The sequence below is a fragment of the Anabrus simplex genome, chromosome 1 (assembly GCF_040414725.1).
Source record: "Anabrus simplex isolate iqAnaSimp1 chromosome 1, ASM4041472v1, whole genome shotgun sequence".
Lineage (NCBI taxonomy): Eukaryota > Metazoa > Arthropoda > Insecta > Orthoptera > Tettigoniidae > Anabrus > Anabrus simplex.
Window position 1 is genome coordinate 1,549,441,121 of NC_090265.1, and position 27,003 is coordinate 1,549,468,123.

At 38.8% G+C, this 27,003-nt stretch overlaps 1 protein-coding gene across 5 annotated transcripts in view; it reads right to left on the minus strand.

The window, feature by feature from the left end:
- Positions 1 to 19,575, minus strand: part of Gapvd1 (GTPase activating protein and VPS9 domains 1) — a 674,762-nt gene extending 655,187 nt beyond the window's left edge. For 2 of the 5 annotated variants that reach the window (XM_067138089.2, XM_067138085.2), the window contains exons 1-2: positions 19,316 to 19,575; positions 9,568 to 9,712 (exon numbers count right to left, since the gene is read on the minus strand). In XM_067138089.2, coding sequence (XP_066994190.2) covers positions 9,568 to 9,690 — 123 coding nt within the window. In that variant the 5' untranslated portion in view covers positions 9,691 to 9,712; positions 19,316 to 19,575. Of the gene's footprint in view, positions 1 to 9,567; positions 9,713 to 17,500; positions 17,569 to 18,795; positions 18,936 to 19,315 lie in introns of those variants that run through there. The other 3 variants (XM_067138087.2, XM_067138086.2, XM_067138088.2) reach the window with 3 other exon arrangements.
- Between the last annotated feature and the right edge of the window lie 7,428 nt (positions 19,576 to 27,003).

A 27,003-nucleotide genomic window follows, 5' to 3' on the forward strand; every position in this document is an offset into this window, starting at 1 on the left:
TACACTCTCATATATCCATCCATAATCTGACATTTTGGAAATTTTCTTAATCACACCTTCTCATCCCCCAAACCGATGGGGATAGCCTTCAATTTGATGATGATGATGATACTTGTTTAAAGGGGCCTAACATCTAGGTCATCAGCCCCTAATGGTACGAAATGAGACGAAATGTCATGACAAGTTAAAAGTCTAAAATCCTCCACTGAACAGAATTTAAAACGTGAGGACGAAAAATGAATGGATGGATATGAATTTAAAACAATCAGTGGATGCAAGCCGCAATGCCTCACATTCACAGAAACTGACCTAAAACAATAGTATTACTGACCAAGGGACTGCTTCTATAGCATAATACTGAATCGATGATGCCTGTAGTCTAAAGGGGTCCAAAATCCAGGTCATCGGCCCCTCGTACTGGTACTTATCACTAGGAAAGCAGTACCATGGTATTTGTCAGGTTGTGGTACTAATCAAATGTAGTGTAGACTCGTGGTATTCCACATTATAGTACTACTCACAGGTAATGAAATACACACATATAATACAGACCTATGGTGTTTCACACATTGCAGCACCATTTACAGGCAACGCAAACCTATGGTGTTCAACACATACGTGTACTAACCACAGGGACTCGCACTATCCCGTGGTGCTCCTCATATAATGGGTACTAATCATAGGCAAGCCATAACCATGGTGTCACTCCTAAAGTGGTACTAATCACAGGTACTGTAAAAGCCAGCAATGCACTCTGTTACTACTAATCACAAACCTATTTTGTACCTAACATAGTGGTACTACGCACAAGTAAAGGCGACCCATGGTGTTCCCCGCGTAGTGGTACTAATCACAAGTAGTTTCATGGTTCCAATTTAATCATCCCTTGGTTGCCCCTTTTAGTCACCTCTTACGACAGGCAGGGGATACCGCAGGTGTATTCTTCATCTGCATCCCCCACCCACAGGGAGTTGTGTGTTTCGTCCGCAAGAGGTATTTTATTTCCCCCAAGTCCGCCACCAAGCCGGTTAGGGCCCCCCTATCCACCACCTGGGACGTGCCACATGGGAGTATCACCTCTCCCCCTGCTATGCCAGTGTAGTAGGTTCGTGGAACCTTCAATTTAAAGGCATCCAGAGTTTCAGTATTCATCTAAGCAACCCCGAAAACTATGGATTCGACATTAATATTTTTACATAAAATCAGCTTCATGGTCCGTATCGCACTTCAATAGATTCACAATTAAGTATTTAATTTATTTTCCACCTAGTCGATACAATGATTGCTTAAGGCAATTTTTAATGGTCAAAAGTGGTACATGTTTCGTATATTATCATCTTCAGCCACATAACACTGTTTAGATGAAAAATATATAAAATTGACAAAGTAATGCTTTAGAGGAAGTGTCCTTAAAATTAACATAAGATTGACAAGATTAAAACAAACAAATAACTCAAGAGAAAATATATAAATTATTTCTACAATAGAAAGCAGTCGTCAAGGAAACACTTGTACAATATTCCATAGAGAAATTGTCCTAATAAATATTCTTTTCTTAATAATTCATGAAAAAAGATCAATTTATAAATTATAAATTAAACAATTTATAAGTAATTATCGAAACGAAGAAATCCTGATATCACAGTGCGGCTCTTATTATTAATGTAGATAAACATATAACTAATTCCTAGTTGTCAAATCTTATTAAGCCTGCTTTCCTTTGGAACAGTAACTCCTGTCATTCTTTCACAGTTTTGCGCTGGGTGTAATATTGATGATGCGATCTTCCTTGCTCTTGCACCTGAGGAGGTGGAGGAGCGGGGGATATAGGTGTGTCAAGAACTTCCTTGCTGTCACCTATAGCTTCAACTGAGGAGGAACAAGTTGTAGGGCTATCTGTAGGTGGAGAAATTCCAATTCTTTTTTCGTGATCCTTCTCAAGCATTTTCAAATATACTAGAATTTGATAATATAACGGATTCTTATATTCTACAGCCTCATTAAGGTTATCATTTTTCTTTACAAGTTGGTCTAGATGAATGTACAGGTCTTCATATGTGTTCATTAAGCTGCCCTTTTTTTAACTTTTTTATGATGGTCAGGTCTTGTTCTATGTTGGTAAATTTATGACCTGTGGCAGTCATGTGTGATCCTATTGCTGAGAATCTTCTATGTTTTTCAGCATTCACATGTTCCAAATATCTAACTTTAAAATTGCGGCCAGATTGTCCTATGTATGTATTCTTACATTCAAAGCATGTGAGTTTATATATTCCGGAATCAAAAAATTTATCTTTTTCCGAGAGATTTATTGTATCATGGTTGAAAATACTATGTTTCATGTTGTCATTGGTGGAAAATGCAATTTTGAAATTTTTTCTCTTAAATAAATTTGTTATTACATGAATGTTTGGATTATTATATGTGAACTTGATATATTTTTCAGTTTTACTAGGTTCGACTGCTAATTTAGATTGTTGCTTCTCCGAAAATTTATTAATTATTTTATCAATCATGTTATTGTTGAAACCATTCAAGAGGGCTTGTTGTCGGATAAACAACAGTTCTTTATTCCTTTCAGATTTGGATAAAGGAATACTAAACGCTCTGTTAACGTAACTATAATATGCTGATCTTTTCTGTGCCTCAGGGTGTAAATCAAACTAAATAACTTAATTATCACAAAAGCAGATAAAGGAGGAACAGTTGTAGCCCTAGATAGAAATGTTTATATTGAAAAAACAGAAACATTTTTTAATAACAATTCGTTTAGTACAGTTGATAAAGACCCGACATCACGTATTCAGAGGGATCTTAAAAAACTATTAAAAAGCACGTCTTTCTTGTTTAATGAACATGATGTGCAAACATTAATAAATATGAACCCTAGACTCCCGACTGCGAGAGCACTACCGAAATTACATAAACAGGGAGAACCGATTAGACCTATCATAAATTTCAAAAATAGCCCCATTTATAAAACTTCTAGATTTATACATAATTTCTTATCAAGTAAATACGTATTTCATTGTAAAACACCTATCAAAAACTCAGTGGATTTTTGCAATCAAGTTAAAGATTTTAAACTTGGATCATCTCACACGACATGTTCGTTTGACATAACCAACATGTATACAAACATTCCAATAGAAGACACTATCAGAATCATTAAGAAGAATTTAACGAAGAACAAATTAGTAAGCATACCAGAAATTGAAGATTTTATTAATGTTTTAAAATTCGTGTTAAATCAAAATTATTTTACGTTTAATAATAAAATTTACCGACAAAAAGGACTCTCAATGGGAGCCCCAGCATCAGGAATATTGGCTAATATATACTTAGACTATTTGGAACACACGAAAATTATTAATCAAATAGAGGGTTTGGATTTTTGGACACGTTATGTGGACGATGTTTACGCTATAATAGATAACAGACTCACCGATAGCAATAAAGTTTTAAATATATTGAATAATTTGGATTCCAATATAAAATTCACTTTAGAAGAAGTTGAAAAATCACTTAATTTTCTGGACATAGTCACAACAAGAGAAGAAAAAGGATTTTCTTTCAAAATACACAGAAAATCCACTTTCACACTGACCACTATCAAGAACAACTCGTTACACCCTGAGGCACAGAAAAGATCAGCATATTATAGTTACGTTAACAGAGCATTTAGTATTCCTTTATCCAAATCTGAAAGGAATAAAGAACTGTTGTTTATCCGACAACAAGCCCTCTTGAATGGTTTCAACAATAACATGATTGATAAAATAATTAATAAATTTTCGGAGAAGCAACAATCTAAATTAGCAGTCGAACCTAGTAAAACTGAAAAATATATCAAGTTCACATATAATAATCCAAACATTCATGTAATAACAAATTTATTTAAGAGAAAAAATTTCAAAATTGCATTTTCCACCAATGACAACATGAAACATAGTATTTTCAACCATGATACAATAAATCTCTCGGAAAAAGATAAATTTTTTGATTCCGGAATATATAAACTCACATGCTTTGAATGTAAGAATACATACATAGGACAATCTGGCCGCAATTTTAAAGTTAGATATTTGGAAAATGTGAATGCTGAAAAACATAGAAGATTCTCAGCAATGGGATCACACATGACTGCCACAGGTCATAAATTTACCAACATAGAACAAGACCTGACCATCATAAAAAAGTTAAAAAAGGGCAGCTTAATGAACACATATGAAGACCTGTACATTCATCTAGACCAAATTGTAAAGAAAAATGATAACCTTAATGAGGCTGTAGAATATAAGAATCCATTATATTATCAAATTCTAGTATATTTGAAAATGCTTGAGAAGGATCACGAAAAAAGAATTGGAATTTCTCCACCTACAGATAGCCCTACAACTTGTTCCTCCTCAGTTGAAGCTATAGGTGACAGCAAGGAAGTTCTTGACACACCTATATCCCCCGCTCCTCCACCTCCTCAGGTGCAAGAGCAAGGAAGATCGCATCATCAATATTACACCCAGCGCAAAACTGTGAAAGAATGACAGGAGTTACTGTTCCAAAGGAAAGCAGGCTTAATAAGATTTGACAACTAGGAATTAGTTATATGTTCATCTACATTAATAATAAGAGCCGCACTGTGATATCAGGATTTCTTCGTTTCGATAATTAGTTATAAATTGTTTAATTTTTAATTTATAAATTGATCTTTTTTCATGAATTATTAAGAAAAGAATATTTATTAGGACAATTTCTCTATGGAATATTGTACAAGTGTTTCCTTGACGACTGCTTTCTATTGTAGAAATAATTTATATATTTTCTCTTGAGTTATTTGTTTGTTTTAATCTTGTCAATCTTATGTTAATTTTAAGGACACTTCCTCTAAAGCATTACTTTGTCAATTTTATATATTTTTCATCTAAACAGTGTTATGTGGCTGAAGATGATAATATACGAAACATGTACCACTTTTGACCATTAAAAATTGCCTTAAGCAATCATTGTATCGACTAGGTGGAAAATAAATTAAATACTTAATTGTGAATGAATTAATATTTTTGACATTTTTGTTTATTTTTAATCTCATCCTCTAAGTTACGAGTGCCTTACCCCACATAAATTTTTTTCCAGATAGTATAGCAACTCATATGTTCAAGTTTAGTTGACAACTATGTTGGAATAAAACACATACTCTGCCATTTTGGACATTCTTTTCCACCCCTTCTCAACCTTCAACCCAAATGGGCCTGAACCTTGACTTAAATGGCATCCAGAGTGTCACTGTGTTAAGGGAGTCCTGCCGCCAGTCACTTTTTTCAGATAGTAAGCCATATGTGTACTATGTTTGGTTGAGAGACATCCTGGGACATACACACATTCATCCATAATCTTGGTTATTTTGGATATTTTCTTTTTCACCCCCATGCCAATGAATTTGAACTTGGACTTAAACAACATCTGCAATGTTACTATTCATCTCAGCGACCCCAAAAACTATAGATTCTGATTTAATATTGGTCATTTCCTATTATTTTTATACTTCACCCCCTTTCACCCCTGCCCAGACGGCAGCTGAACATGGACTTAACACGTTGGGTGCCACATGCTGCCATATGGTGTCATGCTTGTCTTCAAATTTGATGGTGTGATGCCATATGGCGGCACAGCAGAGTTTCGGGCGATGTGCTGTAGAAAATCAGTTGCGACATCTATGCGCGTAAAATTGGTAATATGTGAAGTGCAAACTACAGGGTCTATTCCAGCTATGTATTGCTACTATGTACCACCATATGGCGCCACAGTATTCTTCCTAAATCACTGACTGGCCAGGTCATTCTTACAAGTGAAAGCGCACCAGGCACTGTTTTTTCCTGGTTTGCATGCAAATTATCACTCGGTTTGTATAGTTGTGCAAAAATATAAAGAAATGGAAGATATTTGTAATATTCTTGGCGGAAATGGTATACGACTTGCCAAGACGAGAATTAGTGAATTGGATATTTGTGAATGACTGATGGATTCTGATGGAGAGAAAAATGTAAGTGTGGATGACAGCGAATATAACACAAGTGATGATGAGTGCACTGACACCATGACGGATGTATCGAGTGATGCGGAAGACGATGGCAATACTGATATTATAGGCGAGGACGGTGTTGATGCAAATGGTGTACGCAATCATGTGAACAATGATGACTGGGTCCTTGCGTAGGGGCACAGAAAGATATTCCATTTACAAGCCAGGAGCATCTAAATCTTTAAAGTGATACTTCGTCAGCTACAGGAGCATGAACATCAAGAATTTTGAATTGATCTACAATTAAGCCAAAAAAAAATTTTAAAAAATGGACCGATGGCCGCATGACCCTTTTAGTCGCCTTCTATGACAGACAGGGATTACCTGTGGATGTATTCATGTATTTGACCCTTCCCATCCACAGGGGGTCCAACACATGGTACCAAACCACAATCCGTGTCCGTGCCTAGGTCACCCCCTTTTAGTCGCGTCTTACAACAGGAAGGGTATACCGTGGGGTGTATTCTTCATCTGCGCCCCCCACCCACGGGGGGTAACAATATGTAATATGTACTCTTTTTACATTTCAGTAGGTTTTCATAAATACTGTGTTAGTTTGAATTAGCACATAAATATGACGTATTTGAAATTTGTGTTATACATTCCATACACCATACAGCAACACATTAATTTTTTGTTTTGTAAAAATTGACGTGACACCATGTGGCGTCACACATGACCTTCGTATGATGAGATAATACTTAGTACATCATATTAACATATCCCAAGATTACATAAACAGCCTACAAGGCGTACAATTGCTGTGGCACCAGCGGAATACTATTGAAATTCATGCTGGCACCCGTGGAATAGTTTGCTGCAGTCGGCTCGGCACTCAACGTGTTAAACGACATGCAGAGTGTCACTGTTCAACTCAGCAACCTCAAAACCTGGGGATTTGGCACTATTTGCTATTGTTTTTATTTGCCACCCCTTTCCCACCTCCACCCCTAAGGGTGGCTTAACCCCACAGTGCCTTTTTCCAGGCAGTCATGTGTAGCAGAAACTCTCCTCGGCCTAGCCCACATTTACGCACATGCCTACTTTGAACACCAGGTGGTGGCGATGAATTTTTGTTTTAAGAGGAAGTGCAACGAGGCCTGTATTCTACTGCAGAATCCTTGTAGGGACGTTGCCATGGTTATGGCTGGTCACTTATTCATCAGATTCCTTGAGCAGGGTAGGGTGATGCCAATATCTCCATAACTGTTGGTTTAAGGCCCTTAAAACATAGTTTTTGGAGTCAAAAAGACCTTACTAAGTTTTATTCTTCCGTGAGGCTTAAAATGAGCGTTGTCTCGTCCTCATATGACAAATTTGATATTTTGCCTATATTACCCTATGTCAATGTGCCAAAGGGCCTAAATCTATGGAAAGGAGAGGTCTGTTAAAATTTCTTGAAAATGGGGTTACCTGCAGGGTTCTAAAAGGTTAAGTATACAAAATTTGGTTCATATTGTTAGATATATACTCAGATGATACTTTAACAAATTCTGCATGTTTTTATCTGATATATTTTACAATAAGTTTTTTAAAACTTGCAGGTGAATTGTAATGTTAGAACAAGTTTTTTTTTTTTTTTTTTTTGCTAGTGGCTTTACATCGCACTGACACAGATAGGCCTTGTGGCGACAATGGGATAGGAAAGGCCTAGGAGTGGGAAGGAAGCGACCGTGGCATAATTAAAGTACAGACCCAGCATCTGCCTGGTGTGAAAATGGGAAACCACAGAAAACCATCTTCAGGGGTGCCAACTGTGAGATTCGAACCCACTATCTCCCGGATGCAAGCTCACAGCCAAGCACCCCTAACCGCACGGCCAACTCACCCAAGTAACTCATGAGGTAACAAACTATCACTATTAACGAGTTAACTGTCAGAACGATGCGAAGGTGGGACTTGGGATGATAATGATGATGATGAAAATAATATTAATAATAATAATTATTATTATTATTATTTTAATTTTGTGCGACAATTACCAGCTTGGTGCAGCCCTCCATTGAGGGTAGCTGACATCTGCTGTGTTTTCAAAGCTGTGATGGAGGACAGTGTTGCGTATGGTGTACGAGTTGAACGGACGTGGGGGAACTGCACTGACACCAAGTCTCCGAGCCAAGGGAATTGATAATTTAAGATTAAATTCCCCAACCCGGCCATGAAATGAACATAAGGCCACTGTGCTTACCATTCAGCCAAGGAACTGGACAAGACTTGCAATGGCCATATACGATTTTTGTCAAACTAACTTTGTTATATTTCTCCACTAATTTAGTGCAAAGATGACCCTTTAGGTGAGAACAGGAAAAAAAAAAAAAAAAAAAATGAGTATGTTAGGAAAAATGTGCCCCACATCTGCTGAGGTATATAAATGCTAAGGAAAATTCTAAATGATTAAATCATTTGTTTCAACAAACACCACAAACTATTTCAAAATAATTAACTTTCATTATTTTATAAACATGAATGTGTGACACTATTCGGGGCGAAGTCTAACTGGACAATGAAAAATATTTGAGACTGAAAACTGATATTCTGTTTAGAAACACAAACTATTTAAATTATTTACTATAGGCTATAGAAATTTTTATTTTAGACTTTTAAGTATACCTAAAGTCCGGCTCATAGGTTGAATGCTGAGCATAGTAGTCTTTGGTTCAAAAGATCTGGCCAGACTGGAGATTTTAAGTGTTTTAACCATTTTCAGGACTGCCCACAGGGGAGTTCATATCCCCTTCTCCTAAACACAAACTAACAGCTTCACAGCCTGAAATGTTCAGCCAACTCGCTTGGTTTTAACATTTTTGAATAAATGCTCTGGCAGATTTTGACATAAACCAAATTGAAGACTGAATATGGATTATCTTAAACGGAACTTCTTCCAATGCTAACCACTGAAGCCTAATGTACTATCTGATAATCTTTTAAAATTTTGCTTTACGTCGCACAGACACAGATAGGTCTTATGGCGACAATAGGATAGGAAAGGCCTAGGAGTGGGAAGGAAGCGGCCATGGTCTTAAGGTACAGCCCCCAGCATTTGCTGGTGTGAAAAGAGGAAACTGCAGAAAACCATCTTCAGGGCTGCCGACAGTGGGGTTCAAACCCACTATCTCCCGGATGCAAGCTCACAGCTGTGCGGCCCTAACCACACGGCCAACTTGCCCAGTCATTTGATAATCTACCCTTCTTTAAAATGAACAAAGATCTAATGTGGCATGTGCAGAATTATGTTCTGATTTGGAAAAGTTCCTACACTGCTTATTCTCCTGCAATTGTACCTTGCAAATAATTTTAAACCTTTCCAAAGATGTTTGTACTAACAAGGAGAAAACATGGAAATAAGTTTTAAGATAACAAAAGATACATACATTATTGTAATGATATTTATATTGCATATTATTCATCAGCAGATGTACATAAATTATTTAGCGATTCAAAAATAATTGCAAATAAATATTATAAAGTTGTAATATTCAATATCTAACCTTAGTATTCAAACTCTGGAGATGCTGCTGTTCTGATGAGACAAATAAGCGTTCTTGTCTAAGATGACCAGCCAGATCCATTATATCCCACTGAAGGGGCCCCATTATCAATCCATTATCCATTACAGTTATCACTTAATCCAACCTAAATGTAAATAATAGCATCATTAAATCCATGGTAAAATAGAATAAACATCTAGGCAAAAGATTATGCAACAAATTAGGATCAGACTTTCAAATTTATTTCCAGAGAGACAAACAATAAAATATAAACCAAGTCTAAGTGTTTCTATAGCAGATAGTATCTAATAGTTCATGAATATTTTTACTCAACAAATAATTTTTGAAGTGAAATGACTGTTTTCAATAATCCTTCAAATTACACAAGCAAAAAGGATATGGGAAAATATAAATACAGATGTCAAAGAAAGAACACAAAAACTCAAGCAATTAATTTTTTAGCACAAGACAATGGGGTCATCAGCACTCAATTGTGAAAGTAAAGTGCCCTTACAGTCTACTTTCCAAAAAATTTAAGACAGGAGATAAAGACAATGATGTCAGCTGAAAACCTCCATCCCATTCATCCCATCCATTTATGTACACCACCATAAGACTGATAAAATCATGGCCCAACACCCTAAATAAATGTTAACGAAACAATAAATAGAACACTAAATCAAAATTCAAACACCTCATATATAAACTGTATGTCTAAGGCTGCCGAGATACACACTTGTTATGTACAATGTGTCTTCCACTTTTTTTATTGAACACAGAGGCCATTCTGATATAAAACATTTGAACGTGGTTTTTGAGCTACCTGCTCCACCAATGACAACTTGGTATGCGTGGAGAGTTCTATCCAGGATGCATTTCTCCGAAAACTACATTTAATGGCTATATTATTCGATTTAGAGACGGCCTATGACACCACATAGTGATATGCATCCTTTCAGACCTGCATCAATGGAATTTCCAAGGTAACTTACCGGCTTTTTATGCAAATTGCTCATCTCTCTGTCTATTCCGTGTCTGAGTAGGGAGGGCATATTCGCAATATCATGTTCAGGAAAATGGAGTCCCACAAGGATCGGTTCTCAGTGTCACTAATCGCGATTGCCATAAACGGTATTGTCGCTGCTGCTGATTCAGCAGTAATATTGTCATTATATGCAGACTATTTTGCACTGCATTATAGCTTCCACAGTGTGGCAGGTGCTGAATGAAAATAACAGCAAGTTATTAGGAGAGTGGAACAGTGGACCTTAGTACAGTACATGGCGTTTGGTTTGGAACTGCAAAGACTACTGTTGTTCAACTCCGCCAGAAGTGCACTCTTCACCCCCATCCTTAGCTTTATTAAGCAGAGGTCGCTCTTCCTGTAGTTGACACTTGCGGATTCCTTTGACTCCTTTTCGACATAGTAAATTATCACTAGAGCCACATGTGCGTCCATTAATTTAAGCCAAATGCGCAAAGTTTATTAAATGTTACAAATTTGGCCACAGTAGACTGCCTACAATAACGTTTATAAGCACATCGTCCTTTTATGGCTGCTGCAATCTCTTCATTCCACCAAAGAACAAGTTTTCGTCAAGGTGTCCATAAAAGCATAGAATGGACTCCTCAGCAGCAGCAAGAATAACTTGTAAAATATAAGTTATATCGTCATATACACTCCGACTATTTGCGTCGTTAAAGACAGGTAGTGATGTAAACTTTGGCCAATCAGCACATTTAAGAATCCACTGGAGAGGAGCCTCGAAGGATTTCTGTTTCAACTAAGCACCCCGATGAATTTCTGTTTCAACAAAGTAACAATAATGGGGAAATTGTCACTGTCACAGATGTCATCATGTGCATCCCACTGAAACAGGGGAATGAGCATCAAAGCGGGAGAAGGTGCATGCGCTACACTGAAATGTGTTGGTTCCCCTGTATTCAGAACGTATAAATCCAGCTCCATTATTAAATGTTCCAACTCTCTTCCTCTGGGACAAGGCATTTCAGAGCTTCATAATGGGTGATGAGCATTAAAATTGCCCAATAAATGGAAAGGAAGTGGGAGCTGACATACAAGGTACATAAACATTACAAACCGTAGTTATGACTGACAACGAAACGTACCGCTACTGCCTCCAGATGGGTTCTTAGTGAAACCTCTTTATTGTAGATGTCAGAACGAGTAAAAATACCAATGCCACCAGAGGTCCAGTTAGCATAATCCCATTCCATCGACTATAGTCTAAAATTTTTCAAGACTATGATGACCTGGGCCGAGATTGGTTTCTTGAATACAGACTATGTCATGTTCTGAACAACAGAGCATGTACATACAATTATCAAACTGGGGAATCAATTGGAAAGATGTATATATTTAATTTGTGGTAGGTCATTCTAAATTATTATGCTTATATATAGGGTTTTTAGTCATCTATTTCACATTATCATCTCATTTCTTTGTATCACGGCAATAACTAATTCTGAACGAGCTGAGTCTTCAGTAAGGTATTACATCACCACCCGTATTAATAGCTTGCAGTAAATTTCCAGTAGCCCAAGGTCAGGCGACTGGACACGCCATGCTAATTTTAGCCCTTTGCCAGGAAAAGGACATCATCGAGATTGCAAAATTGGTTAGCCCCCTCCATATTCTAAACAGACAGTTATAACTTGTTAACTCGTACTTTTCGAACTTTGGTACATGACACTTATGAAATCCCGTGGAATTTAAACCTACGTGAATGAACGTTACAAAACATGATGGATATACAGGGATGGAAAGAAGGGATGGAACAAGAGACCTTATGGATTACGTGATATGGTAGATGGAGGGAGATTTTGGAGCCTATATACATCAATGACAAGAGCTCGAGAGGGTCTTATGCTTCATAACATCGAGAGCGTCAGAATACGAGATCATACCAGCTTCTGAACGTCTTAGCATCTGCTGGTCATGATGACAGAGTAAGAAGGTCTTTCTCATCGTTCTTATTAAACGAGAGAAGACAGGGCAGATAACAAGAGGAGGTTCGCCATTCGTTTACAAGTTCACTTCGCATCTGAGTAGAGCACTAATCAAACTCTCATTGAGAAATGGTTATCTCAATGACGAGAGATAAAGTTAACGAGAGACCAGTTTTGACTTGTCTAGAACGGGAGATATTTTAGTTACTGTATGTATTTAATTACACTACATTTCTGTAATACAGAAGAACACAAGTGTATTCTCTCCATGAACGTAACCCAAGGTGGTTTTGGTATTGAAATTAGGGCTTACTACCCGATTATGTAATGAGTATTATAGAAGTGTTAAGGTCAGGAAAGTCGTCGTCCAATTAGTGGGCAATGCACGAATCGGAAATAGGACTGGTATTTACTATGAGAGATGACGACGACCGTACGAGAGGAACATCAAACAACAGCACCTACATCATCGAACGTGTCCAGATACCAGAATCTACAAATGGTGAGCTAATGGCATAAATTATTGCAAGTCTCCGCATAACAGATCATTTTCTTAAATTTGATTTCACTCAATTTTTCTTTTGTTTCCGTAAGTTCAGCTTTTGTAAATATGCTGTCACGTTTATCATCCTAATAAATAGTTATTTTAATTGGTACTTTCATAAATTCTTACTAATGATCCTTAGTTTCCTAGTTGATGATGTCATCTGTTCGTCGGATCTGATCCTCAGCGATTCTACGAATTAACGCTCTCCAAGCTGTCCTGTCCCACACTGCCTCCTTTAGTTGCTCCAGGGTGAGGGTTGTGTCTGTTTAATGGTGTCTAACCAACGAGTCCTCTGGCGACCTGGTCTTCTTGTATTGCCAGGACATCCTGCTGAGGTAATGAAGTAGACTGTACAGCCAGCAACTCAACACCGAGTGTTGAGCGGCGGTAAATAACTCTACTCCCTAAGGGGACCAACAGCTTCGGACGGATGAGTCCCATTAGGTGGGGTGATGGTCCCCAGGAGGACGAAATGCCACCTGAACCCATAAAGCAGCATCTATTCTCCATGTTAGGAGTGGCTGTGTAGGTGAATGTCTTAAGCAGATGAACACCTAGATGTCAACGGCAAGGACATTGTGACTGCGCAGGAGAAGGCAATGGTAAACCACTCCTGTATTATTACCAAGAAAATTCTATGGAAAGTTTCCTAGTTAGTGTGTACTTAATGGTTAGTGTCCTGTCACCCCACCTCTCTGAGTATCTAGAGTCTCATTACTTATTATTATTAATATTATTATTATTATCATCAATATTATTCTATTCAAGCCATAAGTTTGAAGGCTGGCGCCCAAGGGATATTGTTTATGGAGAGGGAAATGAGCAGGTATTTATTTATATTAAAATTACGGTGACCCAGCACGACACACACTGTCGCCCATCCGTGGACCAAGAGCGGATATGTCACAATTACACTTGCCAAAACTGACCGATTAGCTGGGGCAGCTCAGTAAGATGCCTGCGATAACCATTACAATTCCCCTGTACTAGTGGACTTCTTAAAAAGGTGTTCGATTTTAAGTGACGAGATGCTGCTTAACCTGAACTGATACTGCAATGCAAAGATGGAGATAAATGCTCAACGTGCATCACCTTGTCACTAGACGACGTGATAATGCTTCCTGCTGCCTTAATCATATCAGCATTGAATTCGTCTTTTCCATTTGCTTTACCTTTGGTCATTGCTTTCAGTGTCCTTTCAAGTTCCGACCATATTATCGGGATCTCTTCTGTTTCTCCTATTATTTCCATTTTCTTATCTCCTTCTTCCTCTGAGCAGCCATCCTCACTATAAAGTTTTTCAAGATATCTTGCCATCACCTTCTGAAGGCCCTTTTCGTCATGTACTATGGATACATCTTTTCTCTCTAATGCCTTGATTTTTTCCTGATTTATTCTTTTCCATTCTATTACTCTGTATAATAGTTTCTGATTTCCTCAACTATCTTGCTCAATTTTGTTGGTAAACTCTCCCCAATATTTCTCCTTTTCTTCCTTGATACTCCTCTTTACTTGTAGTTTCAATCTTTTGTATTCCACATGTAACCTTTCTATCTTATTCTGATCCCTCTGATACATATTTTGCTTTTCCTTATCCATTTCTTTCTTCATCTAGTTCCTTTCTTTTATTTATTTTTTATTTTGTCTGTCCACCACCGTGTCTCCTTTCCCTTAACCTTTGATTTTGTTTTTCCACATACCTCAATTGCTGCTTCCACAAATGTCTTAAACTGTCCACTTCATATTTCCATGTTAGGGAACTTCCTTTTTATACAATCTTGGAATGCCATTCTTTCATCCTCCTCCACCAATTCCCAAATTCTGATTTTTGGTTTCTTCTTCAATACAATTTTAGGGATTTTTACTTGTTTTAATTCCACAATCAATCTATGATCACCATCCACACTTTTTTTTTTTTTTTTTGCCATTTGCTTTACGTTGCACCAACACAGATAGGTCTTATGGCGACGATGGGATGGGAAAGGTTTAGGAATGGGAAGGAAGCATCTGTGACCTTAATTAAGATACAGCCCCAGCATTTGCCTGGTGTGAAAATGGGGAAACCACAGAAAATCATCTTCAGGGCTGCCGACAGTGGGGTTCGAAGCCAGATGCAAGCTCAGAGCTGCGTGCCCCTAACCGCACAGATAACTCTCCCGGTCCTTCCATACTTTCGCTGGGGATTATCTTCGTATTCATGACGTACCTTCCCCATTCTCGGTCTGTTATTATAAAATCTATGAGTGTTCCATACTATCCATCCCAACTATATTGGCTGATCTTATGGCTATTCCTCTTCATAAACCATGTGTTCATTATTATCAGGTTATTTCTGTTAAAAAGTCCAACAGTTTCTCTCCATCTTCATTTCTATCGCCATACCCATGTCGGCCCAGAACATTCTCATATCCCTTCTATCGGTTCCCACATGAGTATTCAGATCTCCCATTATCATGATCCCATCTCCAACAATATGTGTTTCGAGTTCATTGAGGAACTCTTCTTTTTCATCCTATCTGTGGAGCAAACACCTGTACTATCTTCAGTAGTTCCTTGTTTACATGTATGTGCATTATTAGAATTCATTCATTTACATAATCAACTTCACCTATTGGTTTGACATTCTGATTCACTACAAATCGGACTCCATTTCTTTTCTCTTTACTGTTACCCATCCAGTATAAGGCGTACCCCTTTCTAAGTTTCTTCATTCCTTTCCCTTTCCATTTTACTTCACTTAATTCCAGGATGTCTCCATTAGGTCAATCAATTCATTTTCCTTCCCATTCATTGTTCTCTAATCTAACACTTGCACGAACATCAGCATTACCATCATACTGTGCAAATGTAGTCGGAGACTTGTCAATTCCATTTCCATTTTTAAACTTCCATCAGAGGCTTGTATTGTAGTTAAAAGCAAGTACAAATTTACTCATCTGCTGACATGCTAAGCCTAACGCATCTGGTGAACGCAGGTGAAAACTATTCCTAAAGTATATTACAGGAGGAATCCTTCCTTTATGCATGCCGGGGACCCCCAACCTGTCCCTAGACGTATTCTTATAGACCTATCAAAAAATTAAATCTGACACTAGGTCAATCTGTGATGTGTGGCCATTTCCTCTGATACTATTGGCTGCAGAGCAGTTCCTATTCCCTCTGACAGACCTCACATCATGCCTCGCCCACTGCTACTACACTTCGTGAAACTAGTGAAACTACGTAGTTAGAAGTGACGTGTCATGGTGTGTGATGTATGTAGTTACACTATAGGTCTATGACAAATAATATTAACAATTGAAATAGTGTGATTTACTAACTATCTGGTAGATTATAAGGTAATCAATCATTTACGTCATTGCAGAGTGCATAAGACACACCTGCAACTGAAAGTTACCGGAACTTATTTTTCACTCACTGGAAAAGAACCAGCAATTTGAAGCACTCAGCGAACGAGGACTGTATTTTTGGAAATCATTCCCCCATAAAAGTGATATCCTTCATAGCCTACTGGTTACTGGCAAACAGGCCATATTATATGTTAATCCAGCAGGAATTAAAACTAAATTCCAGAACAACATGTGACTGGTCGTCTTTAATGCACTAGTGTGAGAGGATTGGGTTATTCGTAATTAAAAACTTACTGGATGTGTTGCCACTGTAGTTGAAATTGAAGAGGCTAAATTTGGGAAAAGGACGTATAACCAGGGCCATAAGTAAGACAGTGGATCTTTTGCGGCATTGAGTGGGAAAACAATAGGAAGTTCTTTCCCGTGCTCCAATGGAATATTGCAATACTGAAACTTGAGAGAAAATTACTATAAAACACACATTGCCCACAACTACAATAATTGACTGATTGATATCCGACTGTTGGAAAGCATACAACTGCCTCAGACCCAAGGATTTTGTCATTTCAAGGTAAATCACTCTGTTGAGTTTGCGGACACTGTTGACAATGGATACGTGCATGAACTCAATCAAAAAGTCTTGCGGCAGAAGATAAAGTAGTGCACACTAACACAATCTATAGGAAGTGGCGGAATGTTACGGAATAACCATCCACATCAGGCTGCAAAAAAGACCATTTTATCGGCTAATTGGCACAACATTTGTTCAAATACTGCCATCCACAGTAAGAATGAATGCAAAAGTTCTTACTAGCAGCCTTTCGTCCATTGTTGAACATACAATGCGCTGATATACTCTCTCATGTACTTGTCGCTAACCAAGGGCATTTTCACAAATAGTCTTACGAATAGCCAATACTGGGGTACGATGCGCATTGGTTTCACCCAAATATCACTATAAAATTTGTCACAAATGGAACATAATAATTGCTTTTACACACATCAAGTGAAAAATCTGCGGCAAATTAAGAAATACCGTTGTTATTTGAGAAATATGAAAACATACTTAAGGCTTGAAGACAGGACTGGTTTATGTCGTACTCCGCTGCTGGTGCCGTCTTTTGTTACTTTCTTCAGGTCCAGGGCTAGCACCGTGGAATGGGAGTGCAGATGTCTGTAGATTCTCATTATCTTTGTCCATATTTCTAGAGCAGCCAGTTCAAACAGCAAAATGGAGGTCAACAGAAAAATAGCATGATCCCTGCACCAATAAATATTTTTATTTCTGTTCGAACGAAAGTAGCTCGATCCCTGGACCAATAAATCACTAGTCCATTAAATTTTTCTTATGTACATTGCCCATACCATTTTGTCGCATATTAAATATTGCATATCACGATACAATTCATGAAATGATGTCATTGACAAGTGAAGCAATGAAACGAAAGCAAAGAACTTCAGTGAACACAGATATCACACACAAAATTGTTGAAAGTGTAAGACAAAAGACATAGGCTACATGTGTCACTGTGAGCGCAACACCAAATGTACTTGTAAAGTGGTAAAGTACGTATACATAATATTCTCCAAAAATCAAATATTTCTTAATTTGCTGCAGATTTTTCACTTGATATGTGTAAAAGCAATTATTATGTTCCATTTGTGACAAATTTTATAGTGATATTTGGGTGATACCAATGCGCACTATACCCGTCCAACAGTCTTGTCACTAGCCGGACCTAACCAATCCAGACAAATGGTCTGTCACTAACTAAACCTAACCAATCCAGACCAATGATCCTGTCACTACCCAGCTCCCTGCCACTAGCCTGACCCAAGTTCATAAGTTGGCACCCATTGACATTGTGTGAGCCATGTCATGTTGCATTCTTAACCTATCTTCTGCAAACTGGTTAGAAAATGTTTACCATATATGCATGTTATGTGGAAAAAAAATGTGATAATCTCATATCATATCATGATATCATGTGGTGTGCACCCCAAAAACTGAAGGCAACTTAGTCCAGGACAAACCCATGTCCAAAATACACTGCAATAAAAAGTCATGTTCAAATCTATGTTTGGCATATGGTCTCACGTAGATAAGAAAAATGAACCCTGAGAACTCTGAAACGTGTGTTTCGAGTAAAATATTTGTTGCACCAAAAAATAAATCTATGAGAAGCTGCTCTCATCGATCAATACATGAAATAACTTATACCATTTGGAAATATGAAGACTACCTGTATGTATAGGAAAATCCACCAACAAAACACTGTTCGAGGTATCATAACTGATGAAGAGAGGCTGGAAGCCCAAAACTACCATTTACTACTTAGATGTAGAAAGTATCAAACTTACCCAACTGAAAAAAGGAGAATATATAACCATGGTTGTTAAAACTGGAGAAGGGTGAAATTGATCAAATCGTCCTGTTCTAGATCGTCGTTATATATATAATGCAGTATGTACCCCAAAAAGTGAAGGCAACTTGTACGGCGCTGCTTCAAAAAAGCTTTATAAGTAAGTCATCAATCCAAGTGACCATTCTTGGCAGTCACAAATGAGTAAAAAGCTACCATACTCATAATGATATGGTGACGAACAGTAGTTTTGAAACGATTAAAATTAAAATTTCCTCATAAAGTGAGAAATGAAAATTGAACACACAAAAACCTAATCAAATCAATGATCCTGCAGCATTGCCAAAACAATAATATGGGAGTAAAATTTCACGCCTGTTTAGATGACAAACCCCCTTTCACTAATGTCAAAATGACACTTCACACAACAAAGGCCACTTACAGACAAATAAAAAAGAATAATTTACTCATGCAAGTCAATAACATGCATGACAACGGGATGAACACAATTTACTTACACATCCACTGGATAGCAGAATGTAAGATAAAGAATATACGATGTTCATTCAGACTTACGTCGTTTAATTTATAACTGCGGTTTGTGAACTAAAGGCAGTCTTAAGAAATCAATGTCCCCATGCAACTAGAAGATGACCATTCAAAAGAAACCTTAATATTTTCGCTTTCAACGATGCAGTGAACTGTACAACTTGTTTAAATAACAAACTCTCATGTTTCACATGACAAACAAATAACACCCCTAAACCCAATGCGCCATTTTGATTCTTGACGATCGTATGAGCGCACTCAGCGAACTCTATAGGGAAAAAGTTGACCGCGTGGTTTTTTCTTTTTTCCACGGCCGACTCGATGCATCGCTCTAGCTTGGCTCCAGCAAATACAGCAAATTCTATGGCAATTCATGGATACCACTACAAACTCTGCAAAACAAGGATCTTTCTGAACCGGACGAGAGTTGTATGTGTACACTGTGTAATTTGACTTGTTCTCGTTACCATGTCGTGGAATGCTCTAAGAGAAATAGGCCTATAATTGACTTATGTTTAAATGACATGTAATCGCTTTATATACACAAATTGTGTGCTATTAAATTATATATAATACAGCAAATACAGTAGAGACAATACGCGACACTTACGGATTTCGCCTTGCTAAAATGGGAGACAATTCGACGGTGGCGCTCCTAGTGACTTGACCAGAACAAATCGCACTAAATTCAAATATCAATGGAAATGGATAAATAAATTACGTCTAGAAAGAAAGTGGTATTGAGATATTAACTTCGAAGATACTAAAGCAATTATGGATAAATGAATGAAGAATTATTTAAAAGGTTATTATTCAAAGACTGAAATTAGACACATAAACAAGATATGAAATGGGCTGCTGCGAAATGGCTTGATCTTTCATTTATGCATTACTTTTCTAGCTTTAGCATCCCGGCCTGAGCTTTTACGGTTGGATTTGTCTTTTTTCTCATTTAAAAAACATTGTATGATGACATTAAGACACTTGTCAATAAAAATATCGGCACATTCCTTACACACATGATGCAATGAATTAACATTTAAAAGCTGGACAATTTTCCTCTTAACATGAAGCCTACTAACAGAAAGAAAATCTATAAAATTCCGGCTTTAATCTGAGAAGAGGGATTAAAGGAAGAAAAGTATGAAAATATTGTCGATAGTGATGCTTTGAGGAATATTTACGTACAATTAGAGAAAAAATGTAACATACCCTTGGCTATATAGTCGAGGAATTTTAAAGTCGCTGGCCTGGAAATGATCTGAACAGATCTTATAATTCTTATATAAGCGTATCGTCCCTTCTTTCTTGTACACCTTATCCAAATCACTTCTGTGACATTTCAAAACCCACATATCACACCTAAAACAACACATCGGTATTGAAGGTTAACTGCAGCACTATACAATAAAATATGCGTATTACATTTTAAGCCAGTTAAAATATGGGTCGAGCAGGTCAGAAAATTATGGAGTACTATAAAAATCTCTGTCACTGGAAGAATATATATGCAAACACAATATTACTTACATGTTCTTGTCATGACGGAACCTGAAGATCGACCGCGCATTTTTCTCTACTTCGTAATTACTGCAGCCAAACACAGCACACCGGAACCTTTCCCCTCATGTTGAGAGGAGATATCAAGGATTGACACACGCTACTATTTAATTATGTCAACTCACTGAAAATGCAAAAATAACACCAAAAACTTCACACAAAAATACACGTGCTCTTATGAGAGAATCAGTACTGTTCAGGTCTATCCGCTAGAGTGAGCTCCAATAGCTGTCCCTCGATATCTCGCTCAGTGTCGCGTATTGTCTCTACTGTATTTGGCCCTAGGAAGCTCGTTCCGCTCGTTACTTCTTCTTCTTCTCCATCATCGACACTTGGACCAAATATGGTAGAGACAATACGCGACACTTCCGGATTTAGTCTTGTTAAAATGGGAGACTAGTCGCAAGTGGTGCTCACCACTAACACAGGTGCAACAGCCAGAGGGAAACATGGCAGGAAGGGTATTCAGGGGAAAGGTATTCGAAAAACTGAAAAACGTCTTCCCGAACCTGAACCTAACTGAAATCATAACCAAATTGCTGGCCACGACCATATCAATCCCATGGCTAGGGGACCTGGCGAACGCGATCCCCGATCTCCTAACCCAAGATGGCTGAACAATCCATCGAGGATTATAATAATCATAATAATAACAATAATAACGATAACAATAACACCAACAACACGCAAGGGCATCGGGTACTAATATGGAACAGTCAGGTCCAGAAAATATGAACTCGAACCCTTCCTAGTCGCGAACACTATTCATGTAGCACTCCTAACACAAACGTTCCTCCCACCGGGGAAGAAGTTCAGCATAAGAGGCTACAAAATACACAGAAGCGATAAGGCCAACGGAGTTGGAGGGGTGGCAGTTCTGGAAAGAAAAGGCATCAAACATATGGAGGTGGATATGCCAGAGCTGGTCGAACTGGAGGCATGTGGAATTGCCATGCCAGTCCGAGGAACACTCATAAATGTCATAGCGGCATACTCCAGCCCGAAAAGCCTGAACACACAAGACATAGACGCAGTACTAAGGCTAAATCGAAACACGATCCTAGGAGGAGACCTGAATTCGAAACACGCCAGCTGGGGCTGTCTGAGACCTAACTCAGAAGGCACAAAGCTGTACAACCACATGCTATCCCAGGACTATGTGGTAACAGCCCCCAGCGAACCCACGTTCCTGGCGCCAAACGATTACGTATCCGACATACTAGACATAGCCCTACTGCGACATATTCCTCAAAGGCATAGCATAACGGTAGTGAACGACCTTGGGTCGAGGCACCAACCAGTAATATTTACACTAAATGCGACCCCAGAGGAATATGAAAACAACCCCAAGCGTAGGCTCAACTATAAAGCAGCCAAATGGGGCAAATTCGAACACAAACTAGACACACTCCTACAGGGAAGCGAGGGCATGCTATTAGACAGCACAGCCCAAATTGACGAAGCGATCAAAACCCTAGTAGAAGCAATAAAGGCAGCCGCAACAGCGAGCATACCAGAAAGCAAACACAAAGAACACCCACATTTCGAAATCTCAGCCCACATTAAGGAACTAATACGCCAGCGCAACAGCAACAGACGCAACTGGGCGCGACACCATAGAGGTTACGACCGAATTATGAAAAATGAACTTAACACAGAAATACAAACAAAATTACAGGAATGCAGGTCGCGTGAATGGAATAACAAACTCCGCCTATTCGACACAAACACCAGGCCTGTGTGGAATTTAGCGAGACACTTCACTCGTGAAACACACAGCATCCCTACTATTAAGGGACCAAACGGCCCGGTATATGAGAACCGTGATAAAGCGGAAGTCATAGCGGACTCGATCGAAGCGGCATTCACTCCGAACGAAATACCATCTGACCCTACATTCACCAGGCAAACCGAGGCAAAGGTAGCTGAGTTCCTCGAAAACGCACCTAAGCCGGAAGTTAAGAGGACAAGCATACACGAAATTAAGTGGATTATAGGTCATCTTAACCCCAAGAAGGCGCCTGGCCCAGACGAGATACAGAATATTATAATTAAGAAATCAACACACAAAGCCCTAACACTACTAACCAGCATCTTCAATGCAATGTTCAGACTCCAGTACTACCCTGAACAATGGAAAAGGGCTAGGATACTCGTATTTGGAAAACCAGGCAAATACAAGTCAGACCCAAATAATTACAGGCCTATCAGCCTCCTGGACGCCCTCAGTAAAGTATTCGAGAAAATACTACTGAAAAGGTTAATAGGGCATATCAAGGAAAGAGGAATAATTCGTACGAGCAATTTGGCTTCAGGAACGGGCATTCAGCCCCACAACTGCTCACGCGATTCATAGAACAAGCGACCATAGGTTTCAATAAACGAAGGGACAAAGGTTCGGTTTTCCTTGATACCGTATCCAGAAAGCATTTGACAAAGTCTGGTACGAAGGCCTACTAGCGAAACTAATAGACCTCGAATTCCACCCAGCCTATATAAGGCTAATCAAATCCTATCTGGAGGGCCAAGAGTTCCAAGTAGACGTACACAACACGCTGTCAAGCACGCGAAGGATTAGAGCGGGCATAGGCCAAGGGTCCCTTATTGGCCCAATCCTCTTCGTCCTATATACAAATGACATGCCCGCTACGGAACTCACTACCGCACACCTCTACGCCGACGACACTGCTATCACAGGCAAACACCCACAACTAGCGTGCACTCGGAAGAGGCTACAAGACGCGCTACGAACTCTCGAGCCATGGCTAACGAAATGGCGCATCAAGGTCAATGTTGACAAATGCCAAACCGTGCTGTTCACTAGGAAGAACAGACGCACACACAGGCCAGTCAACATAAAACCGCTAAAGCTTTTCAACAAAGATATAGCATGGCACGACAAAGCCAAATACCTAGGAGTAGTCCTAGACCGATAGCTCACCATGCTATACCATATCAAAGATATCCAATGGAAAGCTCACATTAGACTCAGCCAGCTATACCCTATACTGAACAAAAAGTCCAGTATAAACACAAACGTAGCCATAAACATGTTTAAGGCCTTAATTAGGCCAATAATCATGTATGCAGCCCCAGCGTGGTGGTTCACTGCAAAGACGAACCTGGATAAGGTAGAACGAATACAAAATAAATGCATTCGAGCAGCGGCCAGACTCCCTTTCGACACACCAATACGCCAACTACGCGATATTGCGAAAGTCACCTCGATAAGGCCCCACATACGCAAGCAAACACTAATAATGTACACAAAGTCATGGGGCAATAAGATCAACCCGCTAGTAAGAGGGATCGGACGCTACGACGCCGATCTTTATACCCCCCACACCGAAACACATTCTGTTCAGTCACATGGTTGGGGGGACGCGGGGCCGACAGCCGGGCCCCTCCCAAAGCTGACACCTATACAACACATAAGTACATTTTGTCTGCAGTGTGTGGGTTTATGTAAATATGTAAATATGCACCTTTGATTACAACTGTCTTTATCCCAGGGACCAGGTGAGGAACGATGGTAAGAAACAACGTGAGAAGACGACGGCAACGCAGCCAGATGGCCAAGAACGAACCAATCCACCTCCGCCCCCCGAAAGAGACACGGGAGTGGAACGCCAGCCCGCGCCCCATAACGAAGACAGCAGTACTAATGTACCTATTTATGTGTTTGTGTTATCTCACTATTATTTAGGTGGTACATTGGCCATGAGAGCAGGCAAGCAGCCGGCTCTCCAACGAACACCTGTATATATATACAGTGACAAGTGTGTTCCAACAGCACCGCACAGAGGGACATCGCCAGGCGGAAGAAGACAGCCCCTTGCACCAAGTAAGGCTTGGCTCTTAATCCCCCTCTCCAAACGGAGACTTGGCACCAGGGACCACTGGCTGCTGGACATAGGGACGAACCTGTGGCCCAGAGCCCAGACGCCAGTGGACCCGAGCCGACCCGGCAGTGATAAAAAGGACTGATCCCCATAATAACAGACAATGGCAAGGTAATGGTTATGATTGCATGACACATCTTCCTAACTAACACAACCTCTGGACTCTTCCAGCCCACATCCTTGCATGTGCTATCACAAGATGTCAGGTTTTACATGTAGGCTATTTCTCTTTTTGCCTATGTGGTTTTTCCCTGACCCTTCAACACCACACCTTAACACTACCTAACCAATACAAACTCTTGCCGTGGTAGCGAGTCTAACTCGGAAACCGGCAGATACTCCTTGTATCACTTCCCACTTTTCCTTGCTATCTCTTTCTTCTTAGAAATTAATAGCATGTCGGAGGCCATGTAGATTGAGTCGATGGTCACGGTGGGGGAACGGGCTACGGGGGCCCCCCGTAAAAAAAAAAAGTGGTGCTCCTAGTGTCTTGACGTGAAAATTCGCGCTAAATTCAAATATCAATGGAAATGTATATACGGAAATGAATAAATATATAAAATAAATAAATAAATAATAAATAAATAAAATAATAAATAAATAAATTAAGATATTAACTTCAAAGATTTAAAGCAATTCTGGATAAATGAATGAAGAATGTTTTAACAGGATATTATTTAAAGACTGAAATTAGACATATAATCAAGATGTGAAATGGACTGCGGTGAAAAGGCTTGATCTTTCATTTATGCATTACCTTTTTAGCTGTAGAATTCCTGTCTGAACGTCCACGGCTAGATTTTTCTTTTTTCTCATTTAAAAGCATTGTATCACCATATTAAAACACTTGTCAACAAATATATCGGCACATTCCTTACACACATGATTCAATGAATTTACATTTACGAGATGGACAATTTTCTTTTTAACTTGAAGCCTACTAACAGAAAGAAAATCTATAAATTTAGCCTCAAAAACATTCAAACTTTCCCTATAAGCAATACTTGCCATAATGCCATTACACTAGGGTAAAGCAAATTTGCATCATCATATTGTATCAACAAAATACGTACATTTCTTAAACACCCATATTTGCTTCAGTGCTTGACAACGCATTACGGCATTCCAAATGGGGTAACTTGGAACACAACCAGCCACACACATATGCGCATTGAAGGTATTGAAAGTAAGCTGTGGCACTATACAACAAAATAGGCGTATTACATTTTAAGCCAGTTAAAATATTGGTCGAGCAGGTCAGAAGATTATGAAGTACTATAAAAATATCTTTGTCAGTGGAAGAATATATATGCACACACAATATCACTTGAATTTTCTTGTCACAAGGGAAACAGAAGAAAGACCGTGCATTCTTCTCTACTTCATAGTTACTGCAGCCAAACAAAGCACATACCTTTCCCCTCATGTTGAGAGGAGATACCAAGGAATGACACACGCTACTATTTAATTATGTCAGCTCACTGAAAACGGATAATAACACCAAAACATTCACACACAAATTCACGTGCTCTTATGACAGAATCGTAGTTCTCAGATCAATCCGCTAGAGAGAGCTATAATAGCTGCCCCTCGATATCTCTATGAATGTAGCGTATTGTCTCTACTGTATTTGCTTGGACTCTACACAGCGCACTACGTCCAGTCACTGGGCTGATTTAAGTATTACTAATCAAAGGGACCGTTCAAAATGACAGATAAGAGGGGTAATGAGAAACGGAAGTACGAACTATTTTATAGGGAGAGATTTTTATGAAAGATACGTTTGGAATATTCTAGGCGTCTATCGTACTGGTATGAACAAGTATACATTTGTTAGAGTACATGTATGTAGCACAGGGACACAGGGTCCTATATCTTGAAGCCAGTGTGGTCGGTCTATCACGCCGTCTCACTACAATAAACAAACACGACCAGATCACAAATAAGGGATTTAGGATCATCTATATTAAAACGTGATATTACATTCTTGAAAAATGTTAGTCAGTAACTCTGCTAAGTGAACTGTCTGATGATATACTAAACAAGAAATAGTTAGTGGAAGTTGAAAGCCGAGTGATATTAAGTTGGAAATGAAACGTTGTTGCTGTCTTGGATATATATCACATTGAAACAAGATATGATTTATAGTGCCGACATAATTACCACAATTACACATGTTATTATCCTTAATCTTA